We start from the raw sequence: 22928 nt of genomic DNA, 5'->3' as shown, positions 1-22928 counted from the left end.
ACATCCTATGAGGGTTATCCAGCCATGCTAAACGAATAACACGCTAGACTGATCGCAGAATTAGTAAGGCATTTTTTAGAACAAATTTCCTAGCTAACCCTCTTTTCAGGTTTTCTTGTGTAAACATTATTTCGAGGCAGTTTTCCAAAATGTTGCATAGCGCCGGTCTAGTCAAACTGCCAAAATGGCACGGCACGTTGTTCAAGATTTTCTTTAACTTTGTGGTTTGCTTGCAGAGACTTTATGAGGCAGCCATCTTTATTACGGCAGCTGTGCAAAGGAAGACAAATTAGCAGTTGCCACAAAGAATAATTTCCTATTACTTAGCGCGAGGGCCGTACTGAGGACTATTGGCCAGAAATCGTGTTAGTACGGAACGAGCACAGTAAGGTCCATACAGAATTGACAGAGGGCCAATACTCCCTCATAAAGCTCGAGCAAGTGATTTTTCTAAGTATTGTATTATATGGCACTCGGGAAAACATTTCTATCGATTTTTAATTTGCCGGCTTTTGTGGACAAAAATACACGGCTTATGATCGCTTCCGTGGAAAAGGTGCGTATGGCAAAATCCCAACCAAGTTGGGGCCTGTTCGTACCACACCGAAAAATTTGGTTTGGTACTTGCAAAAAAATTGAAAATTTTGTAACAGCGAACTTTTTTTCGTAATAGCGTTTGCACTTAAGTCGTGCAAATTATTTGTGTAACTACAAATGTCAATCAATCGAAATAGGTACCGAGATTTCTTGACAGCACGTTTCCTTTGATGTCATTCCCGGTCAAAGGCTGTTGCAAAGCAAAATGCCCCCGCGAAATGTTTTAATCGCCCTTCTTTGCTGTTTGCTTGCCATGCAAAGCCTGATTTTGTCTAGTCATCAGTTACTTCTAGTTTTGTTGGGATGGATTCGGCTTTTACGGATCCTGGAGAGTTTAATACAGGTATCTTTCTTCGGCATGAGGAAATGTCTCATACTTTGGACTTTTCCTCTTACCAGTCTCATCTCTAAATGGCGGTAATGGGGTTTCGTAGGTACATAATATCCTTTTGTCTGGTATCAGTTATGAAAGGTGATGACCAGTTGAAAAGTATCTGTCAAGGGACAATACATTTTCTCGCCCAGAAAAACATCGTAGGCCTCCCAACCAAGTCCACGGCATCTTTGAAGTTTGGTGGCTCTTGCGAAAATTTTGGTGGGTCAAAAAAATCATTCGCACTAAAAATGGTTTCGCGTCGATAGATTTTTTTGCAAAACAAAAAAATTTCCCGTGGAGCGAACAGGTCCTAAGAACTAATCAGACCGTTAGAATTTATCACAAGACAGTCATGCCATATAGTAATTAAGTTGTTATAGCCTTCAAGCTCAGGGTATTTTCATCAAAATTTTATTTTCTCGCTAAGCTTTTTTGGTTGAAAATCATGTCCTTGCAACCTTTTTACCTCGTGCTTGCGTTTTTCTGCTCGAAATTAAGTTTTGAAGCTTTAATAGTCAAATCAATTCCTGGTCAATAAATAAAAAGTCACGGTCACTGATCTTGCCTTTTGCAAAAGATGTGACAAATATATCAGGGTCTTTATGGGAAGATGGCTTTCTCGCCTAACGGTTGAAATTTTGGCAATTTTATACGGCTAATGCTATTTTTTTTTAACGGTTAACGTTTTTTTACGACTGAAGGTTAAAATGTGTCAATGTTCACGTCTAGCAGCTAGTTTTTTTGCCGCTAATAGTTAACTCCGTTGAGACCCACTAAAATCTGGCACTTGGGCAGGGCATTTGAATGATTTTGGCCCAGGTGGGCGGGAACCAATCTTCACAAGTTAAAATTCCTGAGGGGAGGTGATGTTGAAGTTTTAATCGATCAACGCATCATTTTTTCTTCTGGCATAATAATTTTATTATACCTTTATCTAACCATCTGTTTGAAAATTGCCGAAAAATCCTGTCGAAAAACCGCAAGAGGGAGAGAAGAAAATGATTTTTGGTGATTGAAATAATTTCAGAATTGCGTGACAAACGCTTCAGTATATTACATCTACAGCAGTATTAGGATTGCTTCTCGTCTTCGACGTCTTCAGCAAAGAACATTTGACCTACCAGTACCTACCAGTATAAATGACTGAATTGTCCCCTTTCAATTTCACATTGAAGCTCAGTTTTACCCCATAACTTTCTTAAAACTTAAGTGCGTTTGAATATGCCAAAAAAAAAAACAAAAAAACAGACGCCCTCCGCTCGCTTATGGAATGTGACATTGTAAACAATTTCGCCATGGGAAATGGATGAGAAATTGAGACGAAAGTGGTGATGTCGTCGTTTGCTATGCAAGGCTAGCTTATTTTATTGATTTCCTGACCGAACACGGTACTTGCTGCGAAAATGTGCTTGGAATACCAGAGTTAACCACAGGGTGGTTCATTAGATTATGTCGTTACGTAAATGCCAATGTTACAATTTTTTCAAAGTTTAGACTGGTTTTTTCGAGCGGAAATGAAAAGCCCCAAACTAATTTTTATATCTTCGAACACAACACTATTTCCACTTATCATGAGCTTAACCTGAAACGATTATGAGTCATACCGTCTGAGGAAAATGATAATTGAAAATTCGCTACGAGATTCGATATTTGCATTTTTTAATTATTGGTGATTTTCAAAACCTTTCCGTAAGCTCCAAATTAAATAAAATGGTCCCGTTTTAGACTTAAACCATACCTCAATCCTTCCTATAAAAATTTATAAAATTGATATGAGCTTGCTTGCTTTTGCATTTTATTAAATAAAATTATTATTAAATAAACTGTGATGATGATGATGATGATGATGATGATGATGATGACAACAGCGGCACGATTGTCGACTTTAGATTTTTTGCTTCCGTGCCGATAGAACAATGAGTAATTAGCCGATGCGCGTTTCTCACTTCTGATTGGGATTTCACAAGTGTATGATTACAATTTTAGTTTTAATCTCGATTTTAAACGTGTGATTTGATTTTGACCGAAAGCTTAAAACTTTCACGTTCGGTTTAACGAGATAAATTTCTTTGTCAGTATGTGATAACGGACGACTGAAAAAAGCGTCCGATTTCCGGAAGTGAGGGGTTTCGGTTTATTGAGGTTAAAAATAGAGAAAATGTATGACAGATTTTGGGGCCGAAAAAAAGGTCCGGTATAGAGAGGATTATGGTTTAACGAGGGTCCGGTTTAGAAGGGTTCCAATGTATTTGTTTAGCTGATAACCCATACAAAATACTATTACAATAGTCAATGCGCCCAATTATTAGGGCATGAACAAGCGTCCGGGTTGTTTGTTTGCTTAAATACTTTATTTGTCTTACATTTGTAATGTAATAATAGGTTGCTCTACTGACACTAACTTGAACACTCATGTACTATCTATTCATGTCCCTAAGTTCTTTACTGACTGACGGGGTGGATGACTTTTACTATGACAATTGCTTCAGTTACCGGGTATTTAAAGAAAACAATATCAATAACCTGTATTCTGGAATTATTAGAACTTCCCCTTTTTTTCAAAAGCGGAAAGGAAAGACAAATGCCGTATTTCGGTCATTGGTTTTACGAAAGCCGATCTTTGCTTGGGGAAAGGTGGCTTTCCGGAGGAAAACAGAAAAAAATCTATGCCTTTGAAGTATGCATTAAAAAAACCTACTACCCCCTAGAGTTGATCATTTGACCTTTCACTTGCATGGAGAAGCACAATATGTCGTATTAGGTGAGCAAATTTAGTGTGTACTGACAATTTGGTAGTTAAGTGGTCCCACTTTCTTGAACTTAGGATTTCATGGAAAACAGCACTGTAAGGAAGAGGCACAGCGGATTTGATGAATTTTGTTTTGTTCGCAAGACGGCCTTTTAAACTTGGTGAAAAAACGAGAAAAAATGAGAAAGAGCGAATGCAGTGATCCTAAGGAACGACGAAAACAATTTAAACTCAATGAGAGGAAATCCTAAGTGACCTCGGCAAAAAATGTTCACAACGTAATACTCCATTGTGTTGTTCCTCTGGTATTCACGAGCAAGTCAATATTTATCCACAGTTCGTTAGTTTCCTGTTTCATATTTATTTATTTCACTTATTAAAAATTAATTGATTGCCAGATACCCGAAATTGTCGTATGCATTTTTCCTACGACCTTTCTGGAAACAGTAGTATTTACAGTGCATACTATGCTTTATAGCTTGATTCTAAAAAAAACCGTTCTATCTAGCAAAACCCGGCGAGAAGAGCTTTTTGAGATGCATCGATGGGACAGTTCTTATTTCCAGTATGAGATTTGTTTGTTTCTCGCTGAACAAGGTAGTAGTTATCTAAACTAGGCACATTTTGTTTTTACTGGATGAGCTGCATAAAAAAAAAGCATTTATATGTACGTGTTATTGACCAGGCGTAAGGTTAAGATGGATGGATATTGGCAAGTTTCAGTTTTTTGCGTTTTTATGGAACGAGACGAAGTCGAGGTTCATGAAAACGCAAAAAATTAACGAGACCAATATCCAGCTATCTTGACCGAGCAAGCTTGGTAAATAAAGGATTAATAAATGAGCAATACGATTTCCCTTTAATAAATATGAAGGATGTCTTGTTTATTTCCAGAGCCGGAGAAAAAAAAAAAAAACCAACTCTGTTAGCCGCACAATAAACCCACGAGAGTCGTTTATTTTTTCCTTTTTTTATTACGGTGTTCTGCCCCCCTTGTACGATTTATCGCCGACATATTTCAAAAGTTACAAACTTTGTAAGTCCGTCCCATACATTTTTCTTCTTATTCGGGATCAAAGCGGGCAATCCCGCGCGAGCAAGATGGGTAAATCTTGCCGCTCGAGACTCCACTTAGAACACAGGACTCGGTTCATATTGCCCACGGTGCTTCCAGCTATATAATGAATAATAATTGTTGGTTCTTGATCCCTAGTGCCTCCATCCATACAAGAAATAGACAATCTGACAATAACTGAGGGGAGTGATATGACTTTGACATGTCAGATATCTGGAGACCCTCCACTAGAGCAGTTTTGGATAAAACCTGATGGTCAGCGTGCTACCACAAATGTCTTGACGATTAAAAACATTACAAATGGTGAAGCTGGGGAATACAGATGTGAGGCCACTAATGATTGTGGGACTGTTTCACGGACAGCATGTGTTGACGTGCAATGTGAGTATATATTTTGTAGATTAAAGTCAACATATACTAAAACTTAGGCATCTTCCAACAAGTTTTTCTCCCTTGTTTCATAAGAAGTAATTTGATATAACAGAAACGGCCATGTCTTATTTCAACACGGCTTCAAGGATATGTTCTTTATATAAAGAAGGCAAATTTTGCTTTTATCTTGAGCTCCAAAAGGTCTTTGTTAATCGGGATGGAACGGAAAAGTAAATTTGAATGGTTTGAAACCTCTCAGCTAAACTGGACAAGAACTTTTGGCCAAAGTGTAACTGCCCAAGTCTTGTTATGGATGCACGGCCTTTCTTACTTAAGGATTATTACGATAGTAAAGCTCCTTATGAAGAAGATAGGAAATGCGCCCGAGATTTATTATGACAAGAATCACCGATTACTCTACTGCTTTGTTAGATAATATATTTTACAACTTCTCGAACCAGCATACAATTTCTAGTACCTCAGTCTACGACATTAGTGATCATCTTAAATTGTTTCTGACTCCTTAATAATTCGATATCCTTCTCTGCCTTATCTCAACACATATCTATACACGGGATTACTCAATACTTGATGAAGTAGCTCTGGTCAATGAGAAATCCCTTCAGAATGGCATGACCTTACTAGCTTGTTTGACGCATGTCATGCTACTATATCACAAATTATCGATAATCATATCCCCTTTAAAAAAATCTCAATAAATGCAGTTGCTATACCTACTGAGAAACCTCGAATCCCTACATTTGTAATAAAGCTCTAATGTATTAAAGACGTATCACTTTTATTTTAGTTAAGCCAGAAAATGTCACCTTGAAAACGAATACAACAAATAAGTATGGCTGTTCTGTTATGGGAATAAAGTTCACTTGCCACTCATCTGAAGCCAATCCACCAGTCCATAATTACATACTCATTAAGAATAATTCGGAGGTAAGTTTCAGCAAGGAGGGAACATGGATGGAAAGGATATCGAGGGAAGAAACATTTGTTTACAAATGTGTGGCATATCAGCAAGTTGGTAATGTGACAAGCAGAAACAATATTACTTTGACTGTTGGTGGTAAGTTTTATCTTCCCTGGATCATTTAAGCAAACAACAGCTGTTTTGAAAATGAATTAGATGGTTGCCTTTTAATTTACAATTATTCACCGAAGGCGTAGTGGATATTATGGACTATAACATGAATGTACATAGTAAGCATCGTCTGATTGGTCAATTCAGTTTATAACGGATGCTTCATCAGGTTATAGAACCCACATCTAACTAGTTACGTCATGGTACAAATTTTTTTCGGGCTCTATAACGTTAACGTGATAAAGCCACGCGAGATGTTGGAAGAACACGAGGAAGCATATAATTCTTAAGCCGAAGGCATGTATCTTATAAGCTTTATATTCTAATTCGCTATCCCGCTCATACGAATATAAAACATTTATATATCAATCAATAAGTAACCACAACTGGGGTGTGTCAACACGAGCCGTATGCGACCTTCTTCATTATGCCTTCATCAACAAAATTCAGTGATAGGAATGGTACATCAACAGAATGAAAACCCGGAGATGTAAAAAAATACAGCAAGAAATATCACCCTACAAAAAATCTAAAGTATGCTTGTGTTTGCTAAAACTACTTCTAAGAGAAACTGATAATCCCTAGTCACTGGGTATTTAATTTTCAGGGCGTAGGGACGGTCGTAAGACGTGCTAATGAAGCAATCGTAACAACATACGATGTGACACCCCAAAGAAAGGGTTACGCAACCCATGATAAATACATTTCCTCGTTTTCTTGTTGTAATTGTCTTCATTACTCGCATCGAGATATGCAGCTAGTCCGCAATAGTTTCACAGGTTAAGTTAATGCAATCACCAGAAACTTGATATTTTTGTTTCGAAAAGCATCAAACTTAGCAGCATCTTTTGTGCCCTTAAGAACTGCGTTTTCCTCTATGGCGTTCATCAGTAACATTATAATGATATGAAGTCAATAATGAAAATTTATATAGCGCTATTCAGTTCGGCTTATCTTTCATTGCGCTTTACAATCATTATGCCAAGGTAAAAACTAGAATTTGAAAATACCATAATAAAGTTACATAGCTAAAAACGTATAAATACAGATGTCAGAAATAAAAATTATGAGTTATAACCTTTAAAAGGATAAGTCTTTAAATTCCTTTCAAGAAACCTACGTCTGGTGCAAGAAATAACCTCTAGAATAAAAATTGAGTGACTTTTTAATTTTTTTAAACAAAAGGAGAATGCTTTTAACCACTTAGATTTATTCCTTTTCAGACCCACCTGCAATGGAACAGGTACAAAACGAAACAGTCATAGAAGGTACAGATTTGACAAAGGAATGTAGTGTGACTGCAGGGACTCCTCCCTCAACTGTGTTTTGGAAGAATGTTAATAGTGGTCAGGTCATTCCAGGAAAACTCTTGAACATCACTAACATCACAAGATATCAAAAGGAACACAGATGCATTGCAAACAACAGTTGTGGAAGTGTTTGGACAACGATGTTCATTTATGTGCAGTGTAAGAATTTACTTTTTCAGCCTTTTTAATGGATTAATTTTTCAACGTAACACTTGAAGATGTTTTTTCTTGTCAAATGAAACCTTTCTTAACCCATCATTATAGATAATATCGGTGCAGAAAGACCCTTTTCTTGTAACTCAACTTCTAGTAGATTTAAATAAAAGAGCATTACTTCACAAAAGTTACAGTTGTGACAAGAATGAACTAAAGTTTCTTTTTCATTGTCAGTTAAACTGTTTGCTCGTTTAGTTTATCTTATTCAATAACATCTTTCTTCACTTCTTTATCTTACCTTTTCTAATCTAGATAAACCAGCAGCCACCTATTCCAGCGCAACCATTAGATTAAAGTCAGGAGAAGACAGGTCTATTGATTGCCCAGTGGATATTGGAAACCCCCCTGCAGTCATCACGTTGTACAAAGGAAATCATGCCGATTGCAATAAAATTGCCATCAACTCGACTTTGAAGGTTCAGAATGCTTCTTCAAGTGAAGAAGGACGGTATACCTGTTTTGCGAAAAATGCACTGGGAAATACAACTATCAGTTTGTTACTACTGGTTGGTGAGTTGAATAGGTTTTAGTACATGATTGTGCTATTACTGATAACTGAAACTGAGTTTTCGAATGGCGCAGCATACTCAGGTCCGCCTCAACATTCTAAAGTAAAGATAAGACTTTTTTTTCTCAATTCGTGAGCGGGCGGTAATCTGCAAATCCTGCAATCTGATTGGTTACGAGAGCAGGCAGTATTCTCTCATCCGGCCCGCTCACAGCGGGCGGTATCCTATCCGTTGCGTGTTTAGCCGCCTAGTACACCCCTAGCTTCGTTGCAAACTTTCACGAATATATTTTGTTTTACTGGCTGGTCAGCATTCGTAAGCAGAGATTTCAACTACGACCTTCAGCCGATAAATAACTCTAATTATTCTTTTCTCAGTTCGTGAGCGGGCGGTATTCAACGAATCCTGCAATCTGATTGGTTCCCAGAGCGAGCAGTATTCTCCCCATCCGGCCCGCTCACGGCGGGTGGTATCCGTTTCGCTTGAGTCAATGCTTCTTGCAGAACATCTCAAGCGTCGTTGCAATTTTTCACAAATATATCTCATTTAGCCTGCTGAGCAGAGTTTTTGAGGAAAGACTTCGGTCACGACCTTTTGGCGATAAATAATATTAGTTCTTTCTTCTCTCTCGCTCTCAAATCACTTTGGTTTCTCGGCAAAAATCAATTTCGAAATAAATTTTGTGGTACTAAATTTGTTTATAAAAAGACTGAAACGCAGCCGAAAACGATTTGTTATTTAATAAGCCTTCACATAAAGTAACTCAGAAAGTTAAAACGAGAGGTAGTTGTAGTTAACGATTACGTTAATCAACGTGACTTTCAATCGTTAATTTCTGAATTCTTCAACACAATTTGTTTGTGAAACGTTGAGCGAAGTTTTGAGTTCTTCTATATATTTATGGCGCGTTTTCAGGGTCAAAATTCAAATTCTTGTTGCACTTCATTCTGAATTCCGAATTCACATCACTGCATGACAATTGCATTCACAAATAACCCTGTTATAGTATTTTAGTCAAAAACAAGCCATCGTCTACGTTTTTGAAATAAAAAGTACACGTTCGATTTCACAAAAAATTTCAAATATATTCTCCCTCCGATAGTTTTTACAATATTCGATGTCGTGTGTACGTTTGATGGTTTAAAATGTATGTGAATTTGTTCAATACATTTGATAAACTTGTAGCAAAATTCGATAAATTACCTTGATATTCATTCGATAATTCCAGCAATATTCATTCGATAATGCACGTGACCCATCTTCCGTATTTAGGATAGAAGGCTTGGCTACTGGTTGTCTAAAATGGCGGAACAAATTGAATGGGAGTCTTTGGCGCTTAGCCTGCTCAATTTACTAGATAGTTGTGAGATAGATTCTGAAGAACTAACACATCCTATCGTAGCTAATGTACTCAATGGTGTTGAAGTGGCTCTTTCAGTTATTATTTTCATGGCCGATACTATTAACAATGAACGACAGCCTTTGTTTCTTGAGCTTCGCGAATACTTTTGCGAGATTCACCGCTACTGGTGGCAACACTTACTAAAATGAAAAGAAGGACAACCAGTGCTGTAGACTTGGGCAAGCCGTCATGTAGCTACGAGGCACGTGATAATATCGAATGACTGTAGCTTGAATTATCGAATGAATATAGCGTGTATTATCGAATGAACATTGCATGAATTATCGAATGAATATTGCATGAATTATGGAATGACTTATTATCGAATGAATATTGCATGTCTTATCGAATGAATATTGCATGAATTATCGAATGAATATTGCATGAATAATCGAATGAATATCAAGGTGAATTTACCGAATTTTGCTACAAGTTTATCGAATGTATTGAACAACATCACATATATTTTAAATCATCAAACGTACTCACACGACATCGAATATTGACACACTTCGGCAACCATATTCTCCCGCATCATAACCAGCTTCCTAACGGTTAACTTGTAACCGGTTGACTGCTTCAAGCGGCGAAAGTTCAAGTATCACAATCTTACAGTCTCTCTGATACACTCTGGATACCCTGACAAACTTTCACAATTTTTATTGCTCAAAAAGTGTGTCAAAATGTTTTCATCACACGGAAACGCGTTTGCTGTTGATATTAGAGGAACATATTGGCCCCCGTCTCAAAATATCAACTCGAGAGTTGCATTTGACATTTCGCCAATTGACATTTTATTTCAAAACTTATATTAAACAGTTCCCTTGCATCGATACCTTTAAAACTAAGGAAAAGCTATTATTCCAATTTTAACTGGGACTAAATTGTCCTTGTGAGTTTAATATTTAAAAATAGGCTTTGCCGTTAGATTCTGTGAACCTTTCTGTAGTTCTGTTACAATTTTTTATGGACGCCTTTTAATGATAATGGTGATGATGATGATAATAGCAATAAGGATAATAGTGATAACAATGTTAATTTTTATGATAATTATATAATTAATAATGATAACAGTTTTAGACCTCCCTGAAACAAATTCGATGCGTCGACCCTCCGGCAGAGATATTGTAATTATCATTAAGTGGTGTGAGGTAAGTATGGTAAGTATGGTGTGAGGTAAGTATGGTTTGAGGTAAGTATGGTTTGAGGTAAGTATGGTTTGAGGTAAGTATAAAATTGAAAATCTCACGTCGATCATATAAAGATCGTATTTTTGTTTTCTCCAGTCAAACCAGCATCGAGTACAGTTTCCACTCCATTCCAAACAACTCCCGCAGGTAAATGGTTTTTTTATTAGTGTTCTTTTAAACACCGTTCGAAACAATTTTTATCAAAATAGCACGTTCTACGGTCTGATGTTCTACAAAATGAGTTTGAATAAAAGAGTGAATTAAGTTACTAAGGGTCTGGAACTTAGCGAAGGACTACAGACTCGCAAAAACAGTCAGCAAAGACTATATCGAGATTCGAAAAATTGTTTGCAAATTTATTTCTATTCCCTAATTACCTTTCATCTTATACGAACATGTAAGAGCATGCGAGTCATAAAGGGTGTCATGTTCCGACTCAAAAGATCATTATGAGCAAAACTCTGTATACAATCAATGAAATGAGTGACAAAATAATCATATAGAGAAGTGTTCTTTTTATATCTCTGAGGAATCCTTCCGGCTCTCGTTCGATGGATATTTTGAGTCATAAAAATGCTTGCTATCTTCAAACACAAATTGCTTGATTAATGTGGCATTGCGAAACTATTTTCCAAGAGGGGTAGTAGAACTATAATATCCGTTAAGGAAACTATGATACAATCCATCTGTGAGCCTACTTACACATGCAAAAAGTTTCTATATCAAGTAATGGAACATTATAGACCAGGCTAATCGTAACGTGTTCATGGTTATGCCTGCGTTAAGTTTACTCTCGAACATGCATGTAATAGCACACTCCGTCACGACGACTTTTGCTCGAAATATTCGACAATATTCTGAGTGAATTATTGTTAGATGGAACCAACTCTCAAGACTTTTTTTCAGTGCATCAAGGCTCGTTATGCTTTTTGTAAATGTAAAAGGCACGGCTATTCTTTCGCTTCAGAAAGCACAGAAGTTTACCTGACAGCGACAATACAGGGGAACTGTAGCAGACGTTCAGAAGTCGCTGCAAAATTTCCAGAAATGGTGAGAAATTTTATAATTGATCCATATACTGAAGTTCATGGAATACTGCGAAAAGATTTATCATAAAAAGTGAATCTCAATCAATCTGTTCTTAAATAAAATCACGAAATTTCTGAAGGTAACAAGCAGTTGTGTATACATGTTTTTCTTTATATGTCCTTTTAGGCTTGTCGAATTGCCTTTCGGTTTGGCTGCTCATCCGCTAACGCTGTAAACTCTAGGTAAGGTACATTTTGTTTTCTACACTTAAATAACAGCTGACGAAAATTTAAGTTCTAGGAAGGGGGAACTTAATTTGGCATATTTCAGCGTTTAAACTGGTTATCTTACTCTAACAAGTCTTACTTAATGAAAATAATCGACAATTGAGGAAAATTTTGTTTAATGCACAGCAATAGATTGATAGAGAATGGCATGGAATTAATTTCATGAAGCTTGGTTTATAATATCAAAAATAATTCTCAAGTTAAATGTCAAATTATTTAACACCTTAAAGTCACCAATTGCAAAGGACGGAATATTAAATAAGTAATGGTACGTAATGCTCCCCCTTTATCTAGGTGTGGCAGTGTTGTTCTCGACTTCATGATGAGGCTCAATCAAAGTGTAGTCGTGAGTCATCTGTTGACCCTCCTGTCGGATACTGCAAGGCAAGACAAATTCGGAGTTTTTAAAGTCGATCCGGACTCAATTAAACAAGTTTTTATACCCAGAGACAGCTTGGGAAGCACAACAAAGGGTAAATATTACAAAGAAACTGTTTACAAGTATTCTTTCGATAAACTTTTTCTAATTATACTTCTATATTTTTTTATCAAACAAATCATATCTGAGAGAAATATATTTCTTGGTTGTTGTTGTCGTTTTCGTTGTTGTTGTTGTTGTTGTTTAATTAAACAAAACTTTGCTTTTTCTAATTTTTATAGTAGAGTAACGCCTCACTTTTCCTCAACACCTGGCCAATCAGAGTTGACGTTTTTTCGGTCACAATCCCAAGCCCCATAATGAGAGCAGTATATCAACCAGGATCAGTGTAAATATCATATGAATGTAACTTCATTAACCTTTATAAAACCAATCGTTCTAGGTCCTGAGGAATGTAACTGCCGATCTAACAACGTCTTGTTTGCCATAATTGGGATTCTTGCCTTCATAATCCTTCTTCTAGTGATTTACATAATCTGGCTACACAGGAAAGGTAAGTAAAAATTCATTTTCTATGTTAGGGGACCTGACTGTACGAGTCATTATTAACCAAAAGTCAAAAGAAAATTTTTAACCCACGTGCACATCATTTGTCTTTTTCCCTTTGTTCTTTTTTTCAGGCGCTGTTGGGAAACAGAGGTAAGAATTTGCTACCGTTTGCGTACTGTGTTAGTGTAATGCACTAGAGATAGTATAATGTTAACATAGAATTTTAATTAAAACTGACGAAATGCTTTGCTGTTTATGAATATTAGTATCCCTTATCAATTGTAGGACTTATGAAGATGAAAGAGGTGTTTACGACGTAAGTTACAACTGAGGGATTTAGGCCATGTGTTCTATAATTGCTTTTATGACATAACTAGTTATCACCGATCAAATGCGGGCATTATTTAAAGAATAGAGTGTTTCTGTCGAGCAACTATCAGACCGATAGTTCCGAGACATAAACACTCTATTGTCTTGTTGACCACTAAATTTTCTTCCGCGCGCCAGTTGGAAAACAGTCAAACCCCCTAAATGCAGGTCAATCAAATATTTATTCATGCGCACAGCCTGTCACAAATTTCAGTAATTCGCAACCGTACATTGGCTAAATAATACGTTATGTCTGTCAGAATTGAAACGTCACTGCTTTCCCGATCTGCCTAACTTCGCGGCCGTCAAACCATTCAAAAAGTTTTACGTATGAGTGCTATCCATCCGGGTATTTTCCGCGGACGGGCACTATGGGCTGATAGCAGGCGGTGGGTGCACTCTGATTGCGTTGCATGACGGTCATAAAAGAAAAATTGAGTCATTGGTATCTTGACGCGTTGGAGTGAACCTCTTTGGTGGCAGCGAGATAACGTGAATATACGTGGATTGTAAAGTGGATTCACTGTCTGTTGCCGTTCCTTCGAAAGTTAAAACGTTTGACGGGCCTGCGCGACCTCTTTTCATTCCTCCGTGACGAATTCGTTCTTAAGAGGCAACTGACATTATTTAGAAAGATTTGAAACTGTAATCTGCCTAAGAATCTCGACGCAAATGGGAACAGTTACACTCACAACCGATGGCGGGATGAATAATTTTAAAGTCATAAGTTATTCCTTGACGCGAGTCATTCAACTGTGAATTGACCCTTGACATGCAAACGCATATTAGAGAGAGAGAGACCTTGTAATAGGCGAACGTTTTCCACCGAGCGTAAATATGGGATTTGTAAAAGGAGAAGCCCCATGCCACGCCTGCTAAGAACGAATTTGTCGCGCTCCCCGTTTATTAAAAACGTACAGAGTTTCAAAATACCCTTCGAGAGTAGAGGAAACCTATCGGAGGGTTTTGAGAAACGTATATCTGGAGTTATTACTTCAAAAGAGAATTATACTCTGAAACATAGAAAATAGCGCGCACACAGAAAAAAATATTGTCTTTTGTAACACAATCTCATCCGGCTTTGCCAAACCTCAAGAACATACAGATGGAGAATTATGACACCTCAAAGCTGATCCTTATTATCACATCGCAAAGGAAAGTCATCAAGAGATATCCTAATAAGAGCTTAACTTTGAGGGTAGAAGATTTAAAAGCGCTAGCGAATGGTACGAGACGCAGAGGCCTATCAACACCTTTCAACGGTCGACTGCCTTTTGCTTTCCGGCGTGTCGCCTCACGGAAGGTAGAGGTTTTCATTGATCAAGTGACTCTTTTCATTGCTCTAATTTAACTGTCCTTCATTCAATGATCAAGATAGAATATTTACCACACAACACTCGCGATTATTTAATTTTCCTTCACTTAAAGTGCTACTGAAACGTAATTTTCATATCCGAGATTTTTGCAATATAATAGAGTTTGAACGTTATTTGCAAACGCTGTGTACTTTTTTTGGGCCAACGCATAGCGGAAAGTACATTTTTAACCCGTCGAAGTTGACCGGCTGAGATTAAAATTGGCGGCCATCTTGGCGCGGCCAAAACAGCCCTGTGACGTCACTGGCTGTGTACTTCTGTGAAAGAGGGGTAAAAGCATGGAGTGTGGCTTGCATGTTAGGGAAGCCGAGAAAGAGGATTTCCGGCAAAATGCCATCCTCGTCTTCTTCCTCGGCGGCCACATCGGCATCTTGGCTATCTGCGAGAGGTTCGCCTTGATAGGGAGCAAAATTCCCGACTGATACCGAGAACGAATCTCTACCAGTCTATTTAGTTAATCGGCAACTGACGAGATCCACAAGATTAGGATCGAAACCGCGGTCTTTCCTGACCGTCATTTGCTTTATCTCATTTTTGAAATCCTCGTCTGCTCTTATTTTGGCCCTCGCCCTATATTGTAGGGCTTCTAGGCATGTTCTGCTAGGCATTTGGTACAGAGGGATTTGTTCGTTATCCTCAGACTTACCGAGTAGATCTTCTTCAGTGGCGGTGTCGTATGAGGCTTCCATATTTTCTTCATTCTCTGAATGGCATTGCTTTGCCCCCGGGGCGTTTAGTAGCCCATCTGCCGTTATAATGTCTTTCGACATTTTCTGTCACAGAATACAAACAAACAGTGAGTGAAATAAACCACGCGGAAGACAGCGGTCAGCATGGCGCGAAGTCGAGCTTGTCCTTGCTCCCGACTATTTTTGATTTTTCTAGCGCTTACTTTATCGTATGTGAGTGAAAATACGCTGACAGGCTTTTGGAATGGTCCAAAACACACCCGGTCAAAATCTGTTGGCGACACAGGAGGAATTCCATCACTAAATAAGTATGCCTGCCTTTGGAAGCATGTCCGCCATCTTGGATCCTTCCCTCGTGGTAAAGGATACTTTGCTTCAAGAGTCAACTACCACTCAAATTCGAACTGCAGTTTTCACCTAATTCGTCTGATTGTTAGTGGTGATATCAGTGTTAATACAGGACCCGAAAAGTGCGCTGTTTGCCTCAAAACTGTTGCTCGAAACCATCGAGCGTTGAGCTGTGACCACTGCGACTCATGGTGCCACATGAATTGTGGTGATGTTACTCCAAGGCAGTTCAGAGAATTCCAACAGATGGATGACTTTAGCTGGATCTGTCCACCCTGCTTATCATCAGTTCTTCCATTCTTAAATACAACATTGAACTCTACGATTAATACCTCTATTGATTCCTTCCTGGACTCTATGGACGAACCTCAACCTCAAGTGGATGAAATAGCCAATTACAAGACGAACATTCTGTCTTATAATAAGTACAACATGTCTATCGCCCACGTAAACATTAATAGCATCTGGAACAAGATTGATGAAGTTAAATTATTACTAAATGAAGGCCTATTTCACATCCTTGCTATCTCGGAAACCAAGCTAGACTCTACATATAATAACTCTCTCCTGCAACACCCACATTATAGGATGCTGAGGCGGGATCGGAAAAAGGGAGGTGGTGGCCTGTTGGTGTACATCAAGAACAGTGTGTCTGCATATAGGAGATGAAAACTGGAACCATCAGATATGGAGTCTATATGTATCGATGTAAAGGGCCATAACAACTCAAGATTCATTGTCCTAGTATGCTACAGGTCTCCAACTATAAACAAGCCAAGTGATTTTCTTCCATCATTATATTCTACAGCTGAAACTTTGTACAACATCAGAAATGAGCTGCTCATCATTGGTGATTTGAATTTAAACGTGCTTACTGCTGGAAATTCTGAACCAGATCCTCACCTGTCTGAGTTTTGTAACCGTTTTTGTATAACTAATACAATCACTGAACCTACTCACACAACTAACTGCTCTATGTGACTAATTGATCTCATCCTTTTTAGTAACCCGGAACGTTTTGCTTTAAGTGGAACAATGAAACTAGGCCTCAGTGACCATGACTTGATCTACACTATTCGTAAGCAGAAAATTGCTCGACCTCCACCAAAAGTCATTGAATACCGGAGTATGAAGGGATTCGATAAAGATTGTTATGTAGCGGATCTTGGCAAGATCCCCTGGGATTCAGCCTACATATATGATGACATTGATGATATTTATGAGCACTGGCATTGTCTGTTTATTACCGTTGTTGATCAGCACTTGCCTTTCAAAAAGAAATACATCATTGGCGATCAACTGCCCTGGATTACTCCCGAAATCTCCTCTGCAATGTCCAGGCGTAACATACCTTTCATGAAATTTAAGAGAAATACAACTGATGGCAACTGGAATCAATATAAGAAGCAGAGAAACCTTGTTACTACCTTAAAACGTAATTATATGAAGTCTTATTTTATCCAGGCTTCTGCTGAATGTACCCACCCTGGTGAATTTTGGAAAAAATTCAAGCCTTTGTTATCTTCCAAAAGTACTCAACAACAACAAATACAACTCTTGGAGGAAGGTCGCTTGATTACAGACAACGTGGAAATAGCTAATATCTTCAACAAACATTTTGTAGATGGTGTTGCTGCTTATAATATTCCTATCCTATCCCAACATGCCCTTGTTAATCACCTTAGTGTCAATGAAATTAGTCATAGATGTAATCAACTGCAATTTTCCTTCCACCAAGTTGAAGCGGGCTACGTAAAGAAACTGATAGATTCTCTGAATCCTAAAAAGGCCACTGGTCAGGATAAAATATCACCAAGGGTTATTACTGTTTCCTCTGAGGCATTGGCAGTACCACTTACCAACCTTATAAATCACTGCATAACCATCCACGCTTGGTCAAGTTTGTGGAAACGCAGCAATGTGAGTCCCCTTTACAAGAAGGATAGTCCTACCGATAAGGCGAACTATCGTCCAGTGTCTGTGTTAACATACTTCTCTAAAATCTTTGAAAGAGTTTTGCATGACCAAATGTATGAATTGGCAAAGTTGAGACTAAGTGATAGTCTATCAGGCTTTTTGAAGGGTCACTCATGTGCGACTGCTCTCCTTAAAATGACTGATGATTTCAGAGCTTCTCTGGATAATAAGGATCATTGTATAGCCATTGTAGTGGACTTATCAAAGGCCTTTGACTCATTCTCTCACAGCCTACTTATTTCCAAGTTGAAAGCTTATGGTTTTACCGAAAGCGCAGTGAACCTCATTCGTTTTTATCTGCATGATAGGTTGCAACGAGTTCAGATTGGTAATAACTACTCAGATTGGAAAACAATCCAACATGGTGTTCCTCAAGGATCAATATTGGGACCTCTACTATTCAACCTATTCATTAATGATCTCACTTATTTTGTCAAAGATGCTAAACTAAGGCTTTATGCTGATGATACGACACTTTATCTGTCACACCCAACTCGATATGCGTTAGAGTTAAGATCTCAGAGAAAGTTCGATGTGCTGCAGTCATGGTTCAAGCGTAATTACTCAAATATAAACGAATCTAAAACTAAAGTATTGCCTTTGGGTGATAATCCGCCATGTTATGAATTGTTTGCTGACCGTACTAGGCCTCCCTTGAATGTGGTACACGATATGAAGCTATTAGGTCTAACTATTGACAGCTCCTTATCTTTTAAAGCCCACATTATATCCGTGTGTAATAAGGTTAATGCCAAAGTTAGTGCTCTTAGGAGAGTTCGTAAATTCATACCTTCAGAAGTGATGGTCAATATTTACAAGGCATTTATCTTGCCACACTTAGAGTACTGTGCTCCAGTCTTAGTTGGGTTATCATCTGGCCTATATAACAAACTGGAGCTCTCTAATCAGTATGCCATTAGAACCCTTTTAAACATCGCTAAGTCAAACTCATATAGTGCCTTACTTGACCATGTGGGACTGAAGACCCTAGAGCATCGCAGATATTCTCATGCTCTCTGCCTTTTTTATAAATGCTTTTATAATATGGGGCCGAATAATATTAGGGAGATGTTTTTATTTCGTAATAATAAATATGACCTCAGAGGCTTCTGCAAGCTTGATCAGCCTACTTATTCTAGCAGATTCATGCATAGGTCATATCAATACGTCACTACAAGATTATGGAATAATCTACCTGACTATGCAAGAAGAGCTCCTTCTCTTAATATTTTTAAATCAGTGCTGGACGAGGTCAACTTGACTACCAGTGTGGAGTGTGAATGCAACTTTTGTACATAGCTTATTTTATCCCTAGCTTGTTCCCTCTTAGTTTTATTGATTCCTATTAATTTCCTATATATGCATCATGATTCCCATATGATTTTATAGTTCCTTTTTATTACTATTATTATCATCGTTGTCTAGCTTGTTATATATATTATTTTAACCTGGCACGTTTACGTTAAAACGACTTATACTCATTTGTGAAATGTGGATAAATAAATTACTGCTACTACTACTACTACGCTATCGGAGTGAACACAACCGTTGACGTCATCAATCCATTTCGCTCGGTACCAGAGCCCGGACATGGTTTTGTGTAAAAATTTTTATTTGAACGGTTAAAAAAGATATTTTTCGCTTCTTTTTGGCCAAAGCAAATTATCTCATGATGATCAGCATATTCAAAACTACATGTTAGAGCAAAAATTTCGGATACGAAAAATTCGTTTCAGTAGCACTTTGATAGAGTAGATTTACAACACGGTTGATAAATGTCCTTCCAATAGTCACGCTATGTAACGCAATACACTAAACGCATCAATGGGCATTTTCGCTCCACAAAAGGGCCTCAAACACTATCACTTAAAATGCATAAAACATTTGTACCGTTGGAGCGCGTTTGAGCGCGTTCGATCAGAGCTGTTGAAGAAGGATCAAAGTGGCCATACAAATCTTTAAAAGGCTTCAAACTACGACGTACAACGAATTTGACTTTCTCGAAATCCGGTCTCAAGTTACATGCTAAAAACAGTGTTTGCATTTGTCCTTGAGAACGGTATAAAACGTGACAAATACGCACGAAAAATACCTCTACACGTTCAGAATATATCAAATTATATTTAACAGCGAAAGGAAAAAGAAACGGCCTAACTTTTAAGGAATATTCAGTCAAAGTCTGCCCATTTCTACCGCTTTTACCGCCATATTGAAAATGACGCTACGACAATGCAATGCAATTGGAGTGCGCACACCGCCTGGGCTGATAGTGTCTTTCCACGGATCAACGCTATCGCGTCACGTTATCAATTTAAACCAATAAGAATGGTAGAAAATTTAGTGGTGAACTATAAAACCTGATAAGGCATCCGATTAGGTGATGCGCTCTATAGTCATTTATGTAATAGGATGAAAGATAGAAAGTAGCTGAACTCGATAAGTCTACCGGCTGCACCCGGTAGACTTTCTAAATAATTGTTTTCGTGCTCTTTATACTGTCATTTTTTTTTCGATGCCTTATTTTACTTACAATCAGTAGTTAGGGAGCTGCGTGCGGCAAGAGTTTATTCGCATGTGTATTTTCCAAATAATTACACTACCATTGGATGATCTTCGCGTTGCAATTCATAGCTCCAGCGAAATATGCCTTGAACCTCGATCTCTCCATTGGACATGTAAATTTCCATGGCAGAGAACAAAATGTTAGGGCCTGTTTACATGGAGGTGGAGGACCCCTGGCAGCCGTTGTGACCCGCCTAGCTGTGGTCGAAAAATAACCGTTTAGATAGATAGACGTTTATTGAGAAGAATACCTTAATAGCAGCTGGAAGCTGAATTGCAAAGGTGTACAAATTATGTAATAGAACTATACAATAAAATCAAACCTAAAAGGGAACTAATTTACATATACAATTGTAATAAATGTTAGTTAAAATGTCTTGCGCTTGCCGGAATGAAAGTATCTCTGAACCGATTTGTTTTAAAGGAAACTCTAAATGGTCTGCGTTGTCGTAACTCCATAAGTTGACCTCGGTTATCGAAAGGCAGTAAGTGGTACAAACAATCCAAGGGATTGGAGACGATGTTGTTAAAGAATTTTAAGCAAAGGTCTTCTCTCCGATCCCTTAGGGTTTTCAGCTCTGCCATCTGAAGCACTTCTCTATAATGATTATCATAACCGTATATAATTTTCAAGGCTCTCTTTTGGACACGCTCTAAACCTAAGCTCAAATAATTGGGGAGACTGTAATGGTAGACCTGACATCCATAAAGTAAGACAGATTGAATACAAGCAACATAAAAATTAACTAATTCAGGTGATGGTACCTTAGCTCACTTTAACTGAGTTAAAAAGTAAAGGAGCTTAGCGGCCTTTTTAATCGTCTCAGTAACGTGAGTGTTCCACTTGAGGTTGTCTTGAAAATACACACCCAGTAATTTTACGACACTAACGGCACTAACCTTAGAGCCATTAATTTCTATCAGATCGTAGGAAGGAGGGGAGCGCACAAAGGAAACTCTTAGCTCATTACATTTTTTCGGATGGAGTTGAAATGAATTGAGTGTTGACCAGGTAGCTACTTCGTTTATCATAGACTGAGCATTGCTAGGACCACCCTTGCTTATGATTTCATACACTGTCGTGTCATCTACATATTTTATACAATCACTGGCTGATGGTACTTTCAAATCGTTTATCATAACCAAGAATAGCCACGGTCCCAATTTTGTTCCCTGCGGTACTCCTGCTCGGACCGATCCCCACTCTGAGAGACAATCATGTGCAAGTTTGACCCTTTGTTTCCTATCTTTAAGAAAGGCTATTATCCAATTAATGATGTAAGGGTTAATGTTGTAGGTCGAGAGTTTCGATAACAAGAGGCTGTGGTCTATCAGATCGAAGGCTTTTCTATAGTCCAACGCAAAGATCCGCACGGTGTTCCCCGTTCCGTCTGTTGCTTGCGCCCAATTGTGCATCAGATTTATTAATGCGTGCGCAGTGGAGGATCCTGGAATACACCCAAATTGATCGGGTTCCAGGCGTTTTAGAAGTGCTGGTTTCACATGTTCATGGACGACGTAGTGTTCGGCAATTTTGGACAACGTTGGCGTCAATGAAATAGGTCTCAAATCCTTCGCCGCATCCTCAACTATCTTTGTTTTGGGAAGAGGGGTAATGTTTGCACATTTCCAAATGTCTGGTAAAGTGCCTTGACTAATAGAGGAATTGATGATACAACGAAGGGGTTGAGCGAGTTCAGGAGCGAAGTCACGCAAGACCCAGTTTGGGATATTATCTGGGCCCCCAGCTTTGGAGGAGATGACCGTACTAAGGCATTTGAAGGTAGCTTCCAGTGAAATAATGGGATTTTTAAAACCCTCAGTGCTCACAGTTTCGATATTATCTAAAAGTGGGTCAAACGAAGCTTGAGGTTCCAGCAGAGCTGTATTGATTTCATTAGCCAAGATCTTAAGGTTGATTGAGGTAGCTGGTTTACTTGCTAGGAGCTGATTTGCGACACTTGTAGATGTTTTGTTCATTCCACATAACCGCCTACATTCGGACCACCACATTTTAGGATTGTTTTCGATCAAAACGCTGACTTTAGTGTTGTAATAAGAGCGTTTGCAGAGCTTCCGTTCCCTGTTTACTTTGTTCCGGTAGTAGTGGAACAATGGTTTGTTGTCTTGGTAATATGCTCTTTGACGGTGTGCTATAAGTGCCTTGAGTTTGGGTGAAATCCATGGTGCGTCGTTTCGGTGGAACTTAACTCGCTTTTTGGGAAGGATAGAATCTAACCCTATGTGAATTAGGTGACTGAAGTGAGCATACTGTTCTTGGACGCTATCTATAGTGTCGATTAATGACCAGTCGACCCCCGTCATATAACGACCAAAAGCCTGTTTGGACTCAGCGTTAACAGCACGTGTAGTAACCGTTCTGTATGCAGGAATATTGGCCTTCGATCTAATTTTTGGAAACAAACCAACTGTACAATGATCGGATAGTCCGAATGGCGGGAATGGAGAAGGTT

The 22928-nt window shown here is 38.4% G+C and overlaps 1 protein-coding gene across 5 annotated transcripts in view; it reads left to right on the top strand.

Moving 5' to 3' along the window:
* LOC111340534 (tyrosine kinase receptor Cad96Ca-like) overlaps positions 1–22928 on the top strand; it is a 40157-nt gene that overhangs the window by 6000 nt on the left and 11229 nt on the right. For 2 of the 5 annotated variants that reach the window (XM_088727648.1, XM_088727649.1), the window contains exons 2-12: positions 4936–5178; positions 5978–6247; positions 7486–7731; positions 8041–8298; positions 10986–11036; positions 11857–11939; positions 12105–12160; positions 12500–12678; positions 13027–13137; positions 13265–13283; positions 13419–13449. In XM_088727648.1, coding sequence (XP_088583774.1) covers positions 4936–5178; positions 5978–6247; positions 7486–7731; positions 8041–8298; positions 10986–11036; positions 11857–11939; positions 12105–12160; positions 12500–12678; positions 13027–13137; positions 13265–13283; positions 13419–13449 — 1547 coding nt within the window. Of the gene's footprint in view, positions 1–4935; positions 5179–5977; positions 6248–6300; positions 7732–8040; positions 8299–10985; positions 11037–11856; positions 11940–12104; positions 12161–12499; positions 12679–13026; positions 13138–13264; positions 13284–13418; positions 13450–22928 lie in introns of those variants that run through there. The other 3 variants (XM_088727651.1, XM_088727650.1, XM_088727652.1) reach the window with 3 other exon arrangements.

Source organism: Stylophora pistillata, chromosome 7, assembly GCF_964205215.1.
Source record: "Stylophora pistillata chromosome 7, jaStyPist1.2, whole genome shotgun sequence".
Taxonomy (NCBI): domain Eukaryota; kingdom Metazoa; phylum Cnidaria; class Anthozoa; order Scleractinia; family Pocilloporidae; genus Stylophora; species Stylophora pistillata.
Note: the sequence above shows the minus strand (reverse complement) of the source record. Positions and strands in the feature narration are given on the sequence as shown.